Source organism: Leguminivora glycinivorella, chromosome 9 (genome assembly GCF_023078275.1).
Source record: "Leguminivora glycinivorella isolate SPB_JAAS2020 chromosome 9, LegGlyc_1.1, whole genome shotgun sequence".
NCBI classification, from domain to species: domain Eukaryota; kingdom Metazoa; phylum Arthropoda; class Insecta; order Lepidoptera; family Tortricidae; genus Leguminivora; species Leguminivora glycinivorella.
Genome location: NC_062979.1, coordinates 23429468 through 23446444, shown reverse-complemented (window position 1 = coordinate 23446444; position 16977 = coordinate 23429468). Strand labels below are relative to the sequence as shown.

The window sequence follows — 16977 nt, the reverse complement described above, 5'->3', positions numbered from 1 at the left end:
GAGACATGAACAGAGAAGGAAAGCTAGATGACGTGTATTTTTTCTCTGTCTTCTTGTATGCTACCCTTTTTACAGTTTTAATTTCTTAAAGGAGGTCAGTAGTTGACTACAAACTCAAAATAACACTCTTGAAAAAAATTAAGGGTCACTGACCTTTCACAGTAAATTGAGGTAGTGTGAGTGAAGGGTGTTTGTGTGTGTAATGGGGTAATTTGACAGATTCTGAAAATTCTCCCTGCTCTACCCCCTCTTAAGCATCAGAGGTTCGAATCTCGCCGGAGACCTGGCTTTTTTGTGAATTTTTTTGTATTTTTTTTAATACTTTGTGTTTGATTTATTTTTATTCATTATATTTGATGGGAAAATAAGTACTAATATTTCATATCTCAGGTTTGACATATTTTTACACCCCGAACTACCAATATTCAATGTTTTATCAATCTGGACCAACACTTAGTATGGTAATGAAGAAACTTTTCAAAGAATTTGGTGAATAAAATTGGCCTATTAATATATTGTTTTATTTATTTATTAATATACAATATCTAAAAAATCCGTAAATCATTTTGACAACTTGTATCTCATTCTGATCATAGTGCCGTCTGACTCTGTCGTGCTTATATTATGTAGTTGTTTGTGGTAAAACATTGTATACTACTAAAAATGAAATAATCAGAAAGTAATACTTCCGTCTTAGTGTGTTTTCACATTATTTTTATTTTTTTTATTTTTATTTCAAATATGTTACACAGTATGACAGTAAAAACCAAAGCACTGAGTAACTAAAAATACATAAGAGCAAAAAAAATAAACACATAAAAGTAAGAAACGTCATCTAGATTTAGGTGACAACGTAACGTCGAGGCTTCGTTGCGTCGTCTGTCCGGGCGTACAATTCGGCAGGTTGCCCCGGAACCGTCGAAAGACTACACCCTTCGGCCAGAAGTCTGCACTCGCGATGGTGTCCTGCAGCGGCCGCGGCACGCGCACAACAAACGAGCTGAAGTGCACGTAGCGGCGCGACTGCAGCTGCTGCACCCTCAGCGTGAAGCCAGTCTTCCGGCGAACGTACTCCACCACTTCGTCGGCCACGGCGGAGTAATGCAGGCGAGACACGTAGAGCGGCTTACTTGGTGTGGCGACCCGAAGACCAGAATTAACCGGATCCGCAGTGCCACTCACAGTCTTACGAGGCGCCCTACGCGCCTTGCTTTTCCTTTCCACCAATGTGAATCCCTCCGTATCTACATTGGTGCGGGAGGACTTCTCCTTAAAAAGAGCCCGTGATTCACATTTCTTAGAAGGCGTGCTGACCCGGTCAGCTGCTGGCTGCCGGCCGGTGACGCTAGCGTATGAACGCTGACGTAAGCTCGAAGGGGCAGGCGGTTGCACGCGCGGAGGGCGCGCGGGCGGCGGAGCGGCGCTTGCGACACTTTTTACAGCGTCAACAGGTAATCGAACTGACTTGACACGTGTGTCAGGTCGCGAGTCACGTTCGAAATTTGAAGCGGCCGGCTGAGTTGGGACATTCCGCAAACATGCTATTTCGTTGCGTAAATCAGCAATGGTAATAAGGCTGGCTTCAAATTTGCTACTCATTTCGGCTAAACTTGTTTTAAGGACCTCGATTTCCTTAAACAAGCTGCTAATGTCGAGATTTTCCGGAATACACGACGTCGTCGCCACGAACTCCGGAATCCGGTCTTGATTCTCCCTGAGGATTTTCTTTATATCTTCAAGGGTCTTCTGTCCGTTTTCATCCCCTCGTCGATGTGGAACATAGGTGCCGGCAATCCCAAGGGACTGGCACAGCACTTGCTTAGCTTCACAGATGTCATCGATGGTGAAACTCGACGCACGCGAATTCATCTGGACAGCCGTCTTCGCATCCATCGCTCCTTCCAGTACCAGCTTGTTTTTGCGTTGAAGAAAAGCGAGGAACTCGTTCACGATAGGTTTATTCTGCTGAGAATCACCCATCGTGTCTATTTACTAGCGGCGGCCGCGCCGCGCCAATTCACAATTTATATTTAAATATTAAATACATCAATGCGTCTACGTTGCAGCGCGCATTGCACAGCGCAGCGCGCATTGCAACCGACTTATCCGATCCGATATCAGATGTAGGACCGATATCGATATCCCATATATTTAAGCCGCCATCTTTGATTTTCGCCTTTAAAATTCTTCCTTCATCCGATATCGCGGATAGGATAATGTGAAAACGCACTTAGAGTTGTAATATTTTACGTAGCATATTTTGCTTTTCCTGGAATGTACGTTCAAGATAATTCAGAATTATCGTTAAAACTTATGCAAAAAAAAATCAAAAACCATAAAATAAAAATAAAACCCAAAAAAACTGTTATCTTCACTTGTGTCTCTCCGCCGGGATTCGAACCCGTGATCTCTGGCTTGAAAAGCAAACCAACTTCAACCGAGACCATAACGTGTCTTGACAATTGGCCCGAAATTCGCCATCATCTAGCTTTCACTAATGTGTCAGGCGTTTCGATGTTCCTGCTGAAAAGTAAATACTTAGGTTAGTAAGTTGCACCTGTCAAATGATTGAAGAGAAAAACGTGAGACGGATGTATGGGATGACAAGTCTGTACTGTATTGGCAAGGCTGTCAAATCCATATTGCAGTAAACATTTTCGAGATAAATTTACTTAATATGGGCCTAGTAAAATTTGTTATGGTGAATTGTAATAACACCAAGAAAAATAGCGACTAAACTCTAGCTATTTCCAAGACCGTGGTGGAAACGAAACCACCGTTTAAGTGGATAATTGCCGTAAGAAGAAAAGTCTCATCTAACCTCTGAAGTTTTATTTAAAGTGCATAATTATTTGATACAAGTATTGAGTTGAATTTACGGTGAATTTGTAGTGCAAACTTTATTGGAGGTAGAAAAGCCGATGTGGAAGCCAATCCCAGTTACGAGTATGTTCCAAAATCATTTGAGTTGTTTCCTCATGTCTGCTCCTGTGTACAAATCGAAACGGATTGACAAAAATGCGTAAATATCGAAGTTTCAATGAGATGAAGGAGCACGAAAACAAAAAAGCAGAAACAGGCCATCCATCAAAGGCTTATCACATTTTAAATAAATTTCCTGAGAACTTATTTCATCGCATTGATGATTACATATTTGATGTGATATGGTAAACCTCTAATATTTTCAAGTAAATGAAACAGGTTTTTGTAATGTATATTATAATTAAAAGATATTATAGCTAGTTTTTTTTATTTTACAATAAACCCTGTACCCTGTCCCTGAATGATATAATACCTACAGTTAGCCTATGAAAATGACATAATATCAACAATTTCAAAAGCCAATGATTTATTTATACTTTATTGCACATAAGTACAAATGGTGGAATAATGTCTTCAATCTCTAGAAAATGCCCAGCTAGAACCAATTTCTTGCCTTTATTCATTGTCTCAGGTTGGAAAATGATTTCGTGAGTGATGGCACGAAACCCCGTTTTAGTCACCAGTTTGTTAATTTCTCACTGAAAACAACAATTTTAATGTTATTGGTGATAATGTTATAACCACAATCGTCCAAAATTGTCTAATATAGTAAAATAACACAAGATTCCATTAATTTTTTCACAATGTTTACTTACTTCTCATTGTTCCAATTTTTCGGCTTCGGTTATTATTCATTCAATATTCGACCATATGTGTATGTGCTAAACGTCTATTTTGTCAAATTGTTCAGGTAAATTTGAAACCTTAACCGCTTAGATACCAGTGATTTTTTGTTTTTTTGATAGATGGCGCTAAAAATTTGCTCTATTATTATTATGTTTACAGATAAACATAGGTTTAATTTGTTTCTAATGTTTTTTGAAACAGTTTTTATTACTATATGTCAAGAAAATTAGATCTTAACATGTAAATTTAAAAATTAGCCATGTTTCAAAATTTATTAAATTTAGATCAATGCCAAATGGCACTATGAGTGACATCTATCATTTTCGCTGGAATCAATAGAGTTTCGTTTTGACGGTCGCATTTTGTTGTACGGGGTGAACTAGTCTGTATATAATATATACCACATATTATGTGGTTTGTGCTTTGATACAACTTTGATGATCAAGGGTCTACGGAAACTGGTTTTCTTTTCATTGTTTTGTGTTTGCATAATCAAGATGTCTGCCGGTTTTACCGACTGTAATGAAAGATTATATGTGGCTGGTTGTTTTTACCCCCCGACGCTGTCTGTCTGTGTGTCTGTCTGTGGCATCGTAGCTCCCGAACTGATGAACCGATTTCAATTTAGTTTTTTTTGTCTGAAAGCTGAGTTAGTCGGAAGTGTTCTTAGCCATTGTTTCATGAAAATCGGTCCACTATATCGCGGTCCGTTTTTTCAAAATTTTAATTTTGTGGTTAAGTTATATAATTATGCTGTTGTGAATTTGCGAAAATTTTGCCAATAAAGAGACGTTATGCGATCCTGTAGAATATTTTTTTGTGACCTAAGTACCCTACCAATTGAAACCCTAGGCCACTCTACAAAATGACTAGCAGTAAGAAATTTCTTACAATCTGATTTATAACGTCGATCGTCAAAGTTTCAATTGTCAAAGTTAGAATGCATAAATGCCCTTACCGAACCAGGACCATCTTCTTAGCAGGCAAGGTCACTATCCACTAAGCCAGACTGGTCCTCATTACATCCTAGTCAGGCAGGAAGTGACATGTTATGTGTAGTACATTCAACCAATTGGAACCCTAGGCTACTGTACTGTAGAACTATTAAAAGTCTATGTAAGGAAAAGTTACCTTATTTTCTCAAAACTGGCGGAAATATAATTATGGCAACTTCCAATTCCTTACCATATTTTCCAACAGATACGTAAATATCTGCCTTATTTATTTATTTATTGTATGGCTTAGGTGGAAAACGTCCGCGTGGGCGTCCCAGATATCGCTGGTGCGAGGAAGCCCTGAAAGACCTGTCCGCACTTGGTGTACCCAACTGGCGTGAAGTGGCGCAGGATAGGGCAGAGTGGCGATCTCTTGTGTCGGAGGCCAAGATCCTTTTTGGGTCGCTGAGCCAGTGAAGTAAGTAAGTATGGCTTACACGTTGTTCTCTACTTAAATTAAAAAAAAAATTAGACTTAAGATATTCAACGGCATTTGTCGAAAGTGTCTTAAGATCAGCCCTTTTTCCGCTAAACTTGGTTATGGGGCACTCGAAGACTATACAGTGCACTATATAGTCTGGCCACTGGCCACACTGGCACTCCGCAGACTCGCGCCATCCCCACCTGCAGCCTTGAAATTTTAAGAAAACTCAGTACGGTTTCTTTTTTTGGTACCGGAAAATCTGAGAGAGAGCGGAGTCTGAATTCTTAATTTCTTAATTTAACAATGAAATAAACGGGATATACTTTCAAGTCGATTATCAATCAGTGTCCTAAACGCTGTGCTATCTTCGTCTCCAGTTTTTCTACAATGTTAGGGGTAATTTATGTAAGTCAGCAAGTTCAACAGTTCATAGTTGTATTTATGTGTCTAGGGCCCGCCCTGTCTGGCGTTTCTGTGGCTTCTCGCTAAGGATACACTATTATTGGTTTCTAGACTTTCTAGGAAAGGTTTTTGCGCTTGAAAATTGAAAATAGATAAGTTATTTTCAACATTGTAACGATGTGTAGATACAGTCAGCCAAGAAAGTGGTTTACCACTTTTCGACTATATTTCATACATAGGTATAAGGTCGGGAAGTGGTAAACCACTTTTTGGCTGACTGTACCTACCTATATCCTTAAGTTAAACAGGCCACGGCCACAGGGCTTCCAATAAACTGAAAATGCTCAAAATGACCATAGTATTCCCCAAAGTAAAAATATTTTCCAGAATTTGCAATGGGAATTGGGAACAAAAGCAGTTGCTGCATTCGCATAGCTGCAGGCGGTACTACGGGTACGCGGTACGCCGCGGTAGCGAGTCCAACTTGCTTAAATTATTCAAGCTTTTCAGTTGGTTCCGACGAATTTTTCACCTACAATAGAATAATAGCAATTAGAATCACGTCTTTTCTGTAGTCATATCATAAGTCACTCACAAAGAGTAATTTTCTAATTTTAACTAAGTATAAAACTCACGCGAGACTCAGACATATTTAAAATTATTTTAATCGGGCTACTCACGTATTAAGTCGATATAACGCTCGATATGATTAGATTAGATTAGATTAGATTTTATTTATTTCTTAATGAAAATTACATGTTATTTTAACTTAAAAATAGCACCAATTCACAAAAAGATCGTCACAACATAATAATAAGAAAATAATTGATACAAACAATAATAATCATCAAATTAAAAAGTAAATCAATAATAATATGTCATAATAAAGCAATAAAATAAAAAATAAAATTACATTAGTAATGTCCAAAAAACAAATGTTTGTATATAGTACTAGGGCTTCCTAGTGAATATAATGTCAAACGTCATAAGTGCTAAAAACAATGTCAAAAATCAAAGATAATAATAATAATATAAAAAAAAGCAATTTTATCAATGTCCATTAATATTTGTTTCGCTCCATTTCGAAAGGGCCTCTACGCGTTGGCTTCGGCCCCGCGCACGCCTCCCAAAGGTCCGGAATACCATTGTTCCGTGATGGGAAAGACATATAAAAAAAAGCAATTTTATCAATGTCCATTAATATTTGTTTCGCTCCATTTCCATTTGTCGAGCGTTATATAGACTTAATACGTGAGTTATATAGTCTTTGATACAATAAAGGACAATTCCATATGAACATTTTAAATGCCACCACATCCAACCTCTGCATATATTACTAAAATTGGTCATTACATTTCATAATTATAGATAGTTTTTTCAAACTTCAAAACATTTTTCCGAATTTGCAACGGGAATTGGGAACAAAAGCAGTTGCTGCAGTCTGCAGTCGCATAGCTGCAGGCGGTAGCGAGTCCAGCGTGTGTTTTAAATTAATCAGGATTTCCTAGTTGGTTCTGACGGATTTTTATAGTAACATTCCAATGACGAGGCAGACTGACATTATATCTAGCCAGGCGACGCCTGTGCAAGTGCCTAGGCACTGTTAGAGAACAGAGAGAGAGAGAAAAATCATCTTCTCGCTCTCACGTATGAAATTCTTTATCTGTTTAATCAAAGACATATACATTTTAATTTATTGTTTTTAAAAACAAAGGAAAGTCTCCCTTACACAAAATGTGCTATTTACAATATTTAAGGTAGTTGCCATCCATGTGGCATTCGATTTTTCCACCCTGTATAACTCCGTATAGACAGATAAAGTCTAAGAAAAAAACGTACCTCAGTACCATACAGAAAAAGGTACGGTGGCCTAGATGGCATTACACCTTTGGGGTACGCTCAGCTAGATGGCGCTAATATTAATATTTGACATTTTAAAACATAATATCAAGCTAAGAATATGGGCCAAATTGTCAAAACTGAGGTTTAAAAGTTTTAAGCCTGTGTCGAGAGATGGCAGTCTATGCACTGTGATTACACATTTTACTTTGACAGTAACTCTCTATAATATTTGATCCTCTTTGGTTTAATGGACCAATAAGGTGGCGCCATCTGCCATTCATAACCTTTGAGTGTGCCTCCTCATTCTACGAGGATTTTCTACATTGTATCGATATTTTTGTATACAATCGATAGATGAGCTGAAGTCCCTACGAAAGTGGAGAATATTTCCGGCCCTTGTATTAACTGAAAATGCTCAAAATACCTATCCATAGTTGTCTCCAAGTTAAAAACATTTTTCCAGATTCTGCAATGGGAACAGGAGCTGCAGTTGCTACTCCGCTCCGGGCAGTAGCGAGTCCAGCGTGTGTTTTCAATTATTCAGACTTTTCTAGTTCTTTTAGACTAGTTTTTAAAAAGTGTAAAGCAATTAGGTTCACGTTTATTCTGTGCAAGTTAGTATTAACCATAATTAATAGGTGATTATGATGAAAATGAGATATATTTTTATTTATTTATTTAGACTTTATTGCACGACATAAAATTGTACAAATTGCGGACTTAATGCCTTAAGGCATTTTCTACCAGTCAACCATTGGATCAGAAACTTTAGCTAGTGCAGGATTGTCAATATAGAGATGTGACAAGAAACACAAATCAAATCATCTACGTATCCAATAAAAGAAAATGTATATAATTATGAGTGTATAACACATAAATATGTAGCTTATAATATTATTTTGTTAAAATATGATTTTGGCCACTTCAAGGCTGCGAAACAGCGCCATCTAGTTTTAAGCCTAAAAGGCCCATACATTTCAGGGGTCTTTTTTGTATGGGCTTTATTTGTAGATACCGCTATTATATCGTCCTTGGTATAACGGAACATTGCAAGGGCGGCTTACTATCTTACTCGCATGAAAAACCCTTCAAACTTCCCCCACCTTACCTTATATTCTTCTGTCAATGAAAAGAAAATTGTATGTAAGTATGTATGGAACGCACATAAACTTACTGCGTTTTAACTTTGAGGATTTCTTTTTCAAAGTAGTGACGAATTGCATTATAACATCGAAAATGTAGACGCCTAATATCCTTAATTCAAGAACTAATTAGTACAGTCGTTAGCGACAGAATCGTGTTATTTGCCCGTTAATTGACTTTTCAATCGACAGCTATTTATCGCATTACCGGCTCGCTCCGGTCTGAACTGGTTTGAGGTGACATTCGAGTTTTATAAATGTATTTGATTTCATTTTGATTTGACACAGGTATAAAATGTATGCTGCAAGTGTCACGTCGCGTCGGCTACCTCAAATATGTATAAAAATGTTGGGAGGGGCATCTCACGCCTGTCATGCGTGTATGTGCCTAATAGCTGCCTTTACACTTTTCCCGTAGCGTATAGGATAGCGCGCGGTTAAGCCCGTGCGCGATTTCGTGTTGTCTAGTTTTTAACCCCCGACGCAAAAACGACGGGGTGTTATAAGTTTGACGTGTCTGTCTGTCTGTCTGTCTGTCTGTCTGTCTGTGTGTGTGTCTGTCTGTGGCATCGTAGCTCCCGAACGGATGAACCGATTTCGATTTAGTTTTTTTCATTTGAAAGCTGTGTTAGTCGGGAGTGTTCTTAGCCATGTTTCATGAAAATCGGTCCACTAGGTCGCGGTCGGGGGTTTTTTCAAAATTTTAATTTTGTGGTTAGGTTATTAGAGTTTACGTAATTTCGCGCGTGATTGCGCGTAGAAGTTTTTGAGAACGGAAAGAGCGTGCGTGTAAAGGCTAATCATGCGCAATAGACCGCGTTATTATTGTTTAACTTTATTGTTATTAATAGTATCGATTTATAAAGAGCAAGTAATTCAACCATTAATAAAATTCTTTAGTCCACGAGCGTATGTCCGCCCGCCATCTTGCGCGCGCAAATGAACGTACGTGTGAAGACCACTTCAGCCACGCGATTGCGCGTAAGATAAGAATCGCTACTGTATACAAATAATGACTGTACACAATATGCGCATAAGGTCAAAAACTATTGTGTGCAATTCAGAATGTGCATAATTGCGAACAAGAAGAATCGCCACTGTTCACAAGTAATGACTGTCCACAAAAGCGAATGAGGTGAAATACTAATTGAGTAGAATGCAGATTGCCAGAATTCCAAATAGGAAGAAGTGACATTGGCAAGAACGTCGCATAATCCGTAAATTCATTATACGCGATTTAATCCGTTTCCATAGTTTTATTTAATGAGGTAAATGTTCGAATGTTGCTCCTGGATCGGACAATGACTTCATTAACGGCTAATGCTCAGATGTTGACGCTGTTTTATTCAGCGACATTTCATTTGGGTTCGCATTTGCTACATTTGTTAAACAGGAGAGAAGGATTCTACGTATGTGCAGAAAATTTAATTTATTTGGATAATGGAGAGGATTAATATCTTACTTGACTTGGCTAATAATGATCCGTAGGAGATCCTCTGATTCGCTTTCGGCTATACTTATATAGGTATTTTTATATACAGAGACATATATGTATATTTGTTAATTGTTATCTATGGCTGTCTTGACGGGTATAGTTTGATTTGTTACTTATGTTGCTGACTGTACACTTGTACAGTCCCGATTGTGGAATTAACATCCAAACTCGAATGTGAGGGATATATGTATGTATAACTATGAAAACGGTATTTTGATTCGTCAGGGGATCTATTTTTTAATTTCGAAGTTTTCGAACGCACGAATTCGCAGTTCGAAAGTCTGTGGAAAACGACGTAATGCTATTTTTGAAAAGGGACGGCTAGTCATTTTAAAACTAGTGGTAATGACCACTCGTTTTCGATTCTGTTAGTAGAATTGAAATCGCTAGTAGTGGAGATATTATTGAACGAATTTCACGAAATCGAATGGCCGAGATTCAAAAATCGGCCCCGAAGTTCCGAAGCCTTTATAGCGGCAGCGTTAGTAGTCAACGCGTGGTCTTCAAGGACTAAACGTAAATTTCATCAAATGATTTCTTAACTGTCTATAACATGCGTATCTTTGTGCATGTTTAAAATCTTTAAGATATTAAGATTAATATTGTCTTCGGTTACCGCGATATAACTATCGCGAGTTAACACTCATTAAACAAAAAAAAACCGTCACGCGTTGACCACGAATGCTGTAAAGTGTTCGAAACGACGGGGATGATTTTTATTGTAAATCTCATTATACGCGATTTACTCCGTTTCCATAGTTTTATTTAATATTAGGATTAGTTAACAAATCTCACCAGCAATAAGCAGCAGCCGCAACAGCGCGGCGAGCGGCAGTGACATCATGCGTCACCGCCCCATGCCATCTGAAACAAACAGACATACAAATTAACATACAAAAACTTCACAACACATCACTCTCAACTATAGCTATTATCTGGGTACGCCTGGCTCCGGGCGCCATCTAGCTCGTTAAGTGTGAATTTAGATTTTAGTATACAGATATTAGATACTTACCTATAGTATGGGATTGGGGTATCAGAATCTGTACTAGTATTATATATCTTTTTATTATCAGTATTTATTTTCCTTCTTAGGCTAGGTATTTTACAATACATACATACAATACATACAATCACGCCTGTATCCCATAAAGGGGTAGGCAGAACACATGAAACCACTAAAGCTTCAGTGCCACTCTTGGCAAACAAAGGGTTAAAAGAAAACGAAACTGTGACATTGCAGTGACAGGTTGCCAGCCTCTCGCCTACGCCACAATTTAACCCATATCCCACAGTCGCCTTCTACGGCACCCACGGGAAGAAAGGGGGTGGTGAAATTCTTAACCCGTCACCACACAGGCTATTTTACAATATGTATATAGAAATAAAATATAAAAACATTTACAAAACAATATAAAAGTATATAAATATATTATAAGAAAACCTAACCTAGGGTGCCGCCAGCAGCGGGGCAGGGCCCAAGCTGCCGGTGGTTAGGGCTGCAGAGAGAGGAACCGTCGGACTATCCGCGCCGTGTCCAAGATCACCGCCTTCTGTATCTGGCCCTTGATCCTATTTTATTCTCTCTCTTTCTCTGTCCCTGGTCCCAGCTCGCTAGTTGGGGTCGGGCCTCCTTATGGCTCGGCGCCAGGACGCTCTGTCCCGGGTTGTCGTGGTTGGTGACAGTTGCTTGAGGTCTCTCTGGACATTGGACCACCACGAGGCGGGCGGTCTTCCTCTTCCTCTGGATGGATTGGGGGTATCGAGCACCTTGCGGACGGTGTGGGTGTCTTCTCGTCGCATGACGTGGCCAAACCATCGCAATCTGCCCTCCTTCAGCTTGTCGGTAATAGAAGCGGTCTTAAATGTGCCCCGTATGTAGTCGTTCCGGACCTTATCCAGCCGCGTGACACCACCGGCCCACCTCAGCATTTTCATTTCATTTACATGCAATCGGTTTTCGTGTACCTTATTGGTGGTCCAGCATTCGGTGCCATACAGCATGGCTGGTCTGACTACGGACTTGTATATTTTACCCTTCGTCTTGATGGGCATTTTGGGGTCACATAGTACGCCAGTAAGCGACCTCCACTTCAGCCAAGCCGTATTAATGCGGTGTGTGACGTCTTCATCGACAGTTGCATCATTGGCGATTACAGAGCCCAGGTATTTGAATTTCGGTACTTTTGGTAGAGGGGCATTATCGATAAATATATCATTCCCTATTGCGGCCGCCCCTCCGAAATTACACTCCATAAACTCTGTCTTGGTTCTACTGATGCGTAGCCCGTGTTTCTCCAGCTGCTTCACCCATCGATCAAACCGTGTCTGCAGTGACCACGCCTCTGTAGCAGTTAAAGCGATGTCATCAGCATACAGAAGGCACCACGGAGTTGGTTCTTGGATGTCGCGTGTGATGTAGTCCATGGTTAGGTTGAAGAGCAGAGGACTCAATGCTGAGCCCTGATGCACTCCAACCTTTACTTCAAAAGGCTTGCTTAGGCCTGCTGGGCTCTTGATTTGTGTCGTAACACCTTGGTACATATCCTGGACTATGGAGACATACGCTTCGGGTATCTTCTGCGCTCTCAGTGATTGCCATACCAATGTACGAGGCACTCTATCAAAGGCCTTTTCGAGGTCAATAAATAGGCAATACAGGTTCTCTTTCATGAGTCGGTATTTTTCTGTAAGTAGTCGCAGGGTGTGGATAGCATCATTGGTAGACTTTCCGGCAGTGAAACCAAACTGGTTTTCGCTTATCTCAGCGAGATGAGAGATGCGGGTTCCTATAACTCTCTCCCAAATTTTAAGCGTATGTGACGTCAGTTTTATGCCGCGGTAGTTGTTACACTGAGCAATGTCACCCTTACTCTTATATATTGGTGTTAGGAAACTAGCTCTCCAACCATCCGGGATGCTACCTCCGGCAGCTACGTCGTTGAACAGGCGCGTGAGCCATGCTACTCCAGTACTACCCAGTTTTTTCCAGAGGTCTGCTGGTATGTTATCGGGTCCCATGGCCTTGTTGTTTTTCATTTTACTGATCGCTCTATTGACCTCTTCAGGGGGTAGGAGGAAGAAGAAGACAGTCGATTGGGCCAAGGGCTGGGGCGGTATACGAGAGTTCCTCGCTAGGGAACTCCTCGTTTAGGAGGTTGTCATAGTACTCTTTCCAGCGCTCACAGATGTCGTCGTCGCCTGTAAGAAGCTCGCCGCTACAGTTCTTTATGTACTTGTTGAGTTTGGTGTCTTGAGTTGCTCAGTTTCGATACTTCGCAATCTTATAGATTTCCGATTCGTCTGATGCCCTTTCTAGCCTTGCATACAGGGTGTGTTCAGATACAGCTCTCGCCTGGGCAACAGCCTTTTTTGCGATAGCTTTCACTTCCTTGTACATAGCTTTATCTTCGTCAGATTTACTTTTCTGCCAGATTTTAAATTTTTCCTTTTTGGTTTTTAAGATATCTTCTACGGTGCTATTCCACCAGTCCGTGTCTCTGGTAGTGCTGACGCCACCCTTTGACACTCCTAGTGTTCTTTCTGCACATTTCAGACATTTTCTCCGGAAATCATTCCATCTGACATCTAGTGGTTTTTCTAGTTTTATATCGGATTGTAAGTATAACTTTATCTCAGACAGAAGATCTTCACTCTTAACGCCATGTAGCTCTTTCCATTTGATGCGTTTTGTTTTGTCGATCTTGGACTTAATTGGTTTTTGAAGATCAAAGACAGCTACCAGGAGGCGATGTTGGGATGTAAGTGCCTCACCGGGTATTATCTTGCAGTCCTTGAAGCGTCGGAGACACCCTTTTCTTGCCAAGATGTAATCTATTTGCGATTGGTGCTGTCCCGATTTGTAAGATATTAAATGTTCTTGTTTCTTTTTGAAACATGTGTTTATGATCTTCATCCCATATTTAGTACTGAAGTCCAAGATTTCCTCACCCTGTGCATTCAGCGTACCGTACCCGTAGCCTCCATGTGCCTCGTGGGTGTCGCTAGTCTCTCCCACATGGCCGTTTAGGTCGCCACCTACATATATGTTTTCCTCTGTTGGTATGCTTGCATCATGTCTTCGAGGTCATCCCAAAAGGTCTGTTTTTCTCTGACTGAGCATCCGGTTTGTGGGGCGTAGGCGGATATGATGTTCATGACTGGCTGATTGTCTAAGGCTAGTACTATACGCATGAGGCGGTCACTCTTCCTATCCACTTGATCCTATTTTATTATTATTATTATAAATGGGTTTCCTTGGGCTTACTTGGCCACAGACTAGCCAAAGACTAGAACTGTTTAATTCAACTGTTTAAGGTTTTTTTTATAAGGCTGTTAACTTTTTTGCGTTCTAATGGCTACCATAGGGGAAAACGCTAATATGATCTAAATGAATAGTAGTTAAAATCGCTAAAAACCTTGTTTACTGTATTTTGCGCCACTTCCACTAGATTTTAAGCCCGGATCATTTTCGCAGGAACGCTAAACGCCGTGAAATCCAGTAATATTAGCACCTCATCATAAATGCAATTAACTGCACTAGCTGCTCTAAATTCGTAAATTCATATTACAAAGAAGTTCAGAATTCCCTAGACAAAGGCCCTCCTTGCAAGTTCCCTATGCAATCCCTATGCAAGTTTAATGTAGTCCAGTGTAGCGCGGCCTTTATATAAGGCTACTGGGGGATTTAGGCACTGGTCCCACCGCGAGCTAGTAAACTATGAGCTATCGGCTATAAAAACGAACAAAAGATAGTCACTCCCGTATAAATAAAAGAGACACGGCGATGTTTATAGTTACTCGCCCAGCGGTGAGCTATCAATATCGCTGTGTCTCTTTTATTTGCACGGGAGTGCTTATCTTTTGTTCGTTTTTATAGCCGATAGCACATAGTTTACTAGTTCGCGGTGAGACCAGTGCCCTGCGCGCACTGGTCTCACCGCGCTGAGACCAGTGCTGTGCGCGGTGAGAGCACTGCTTCCACCAAAAACCAGTAAGCGATGAGCTATTGGCGATAGAAATGAACCAAAAGATAGTCACTCGCTCGCTCGGCGACGAAATTATAACTCGCTCGCGCTATCACTCGATGATATCACTATTTTAATCCCCGACGCAAAAACGACGGGGTGTTATAAGTTTGACGTGTCTGTCTGTATGTGTGTCTGTCTATCTGTCTGTTTGTCTGTCTGTCTGTGGCATCGTAGCTCCCGAACGGATGAACCGATTTGGATTTAGTTTTTTTTTGTCTGAAAGCTGAGTAAGTCGGTAGTGTTCTTAGCCATGAAAATCGGTCTACTATGTCGCGGTCGGGGGTTTTTTCAAAATTTTAATTTTGTGGTTAGGTTATTATTTACACGGGAGCGACTATAATAATGTGGGTGTGTTTAGTAAAACGTCCCACTTTACCGGTTACCATTAAGGCGAGATTTACTGTATCTTTATATGAATAAATTGACAAAGCGGCTTTGTGGCAATCGACGCCAATAGCTCATCGCTTACCTACTTATTTTTGGTGGAATCAGTGCCTTAGAGATTGTTTTTTTTTTTTAATATTAATATAGTATGAAACTAATGCCAAAATGTACCTGTACTTTTGGTATATTATTTTCTCAAGCCACTGTTATCTTATATCAAATAACAACCCTCCATCTCCGGAATAGCTCCATCGTTCCCCACGCAATGTAAACACAATCTGAACACGTCAAACTTGTCACAACCTGTCTATAGGGAGGTAACCACTTACTTTCGCAGCCATAGACTTTAGAAACCTCTAGATGTCATCAATTTTATTCATGATATAGGTAACTTTCGATTGCGACGATGTACCTTGTATGTATGTTTCTATCGGCCTGGCAAGGGACGATGGCAAGAGGCCCGACGGTATGACTCTGGTGCCTTGGAAGTTGGGTCGGCCTCTGGTGTGGGATGCCACGTGTGTTGACACACTTGCGCCGTCCCATCTTCAGGGCACCAGCGGTGGTGCTGGTCATGCGGCGTCTGTGGCCGAAGACCTCAAGCGCCGCAAATATGCTACCCTTGGCAGCAGTTACATTTTTGCGGCGTTTGGTGTGGAAACACTGGGGCCATGGGGGCCAAGCGCGCGTCAGATGTACAAAGAACTAGCGGCGCGCCTTATTGACGTCACAGGTGACCAGAGGGCTGGCCAATATTTTACTCAACGCATTACAACGCAACGCATGTAATGTAATAGTTCGGAACCTACGAAAATAAGTCTTGTGTTTATTTTCTTATAAGTTTTATTTTAGTGAATAATTAAAAATAAATCACTAATTTAGTCCTTCCTCTGCCTGAAACACAGGAACTATCCTAGCTCAGGCATTTGTATAAAACATCTCTTATATGTATAACAATTCTTAGCCTTTAAGAACAATCACTGTACAATTATGTTTTTATTAATAAATTATTTGTATTTGTATTTGTATTTGTATTAGCATTGCCATCCAACGTGGAAATGCGGCCAGCCTTCTGGGCACACTGCCCGGTGGCAGCGACTTGGGCGAGGTTTTTTATTTATAAGTTATTTTAATTTAAAACCGAAATAAATTACACATATGAAAGAAAAAGTGACCAAGGCCTCCAATGCCTGAGGCTGGAAATATTTTCAATAGAATATAATTTGACTTGTGTTAATTAGAATTTATTTTAATTTAATTTAATTCCCAGTATTTATTTTCTATCTTAGGCTAGGCTGTTTATAATATGGATATAAAAGTAAAATACAAAAACACATACAAAACAATATAAAAAAACATATAAACACATTATAAAAAACCTAACCTAGGGTGCCGCCAGCAGCGGGGCAGGGCCCAAGCTGCCGGTGGTTAGGGCTGCAGAGAGAGGAACCGTCGGACTATCCGCGCCGTGTCCAAGATCACCGCCTTCTGCATCTGGCCCTTGATCCAGCCACCTAGCGAGAGTCTCTTAAGATGTTGGTCGAGACTCTTCGCTATGAGACCGTTCGCTGAAACGACTATCGGAACAATGATC

The 16977-nt window shown here is 40.3% G+C and overlaps 1 protein-coding gene across 1 annotated transcript in view; it reads right to left on the bottom strand.

Moving 5' to 3' along the window:
• The window catches only part of LOC125229781, a 517609-nt gene that overhangs the window by 82450 nt on the left and 418182 nt on the right, over positions 1-16977 (bottom strand). Inside the window, exon 5 of the mRNA XM_048134722.1 lies at positions 10765-10833. Within this exon, the coding sequence (XP_047990679.1) occupies positions 10765-10813 (49 nt within the window). The 5' untranslated portion in view covers positions 10814-10833. The remainder of the gene's footprint in view (positions 1-10764; positions 10834-16977) is intronic.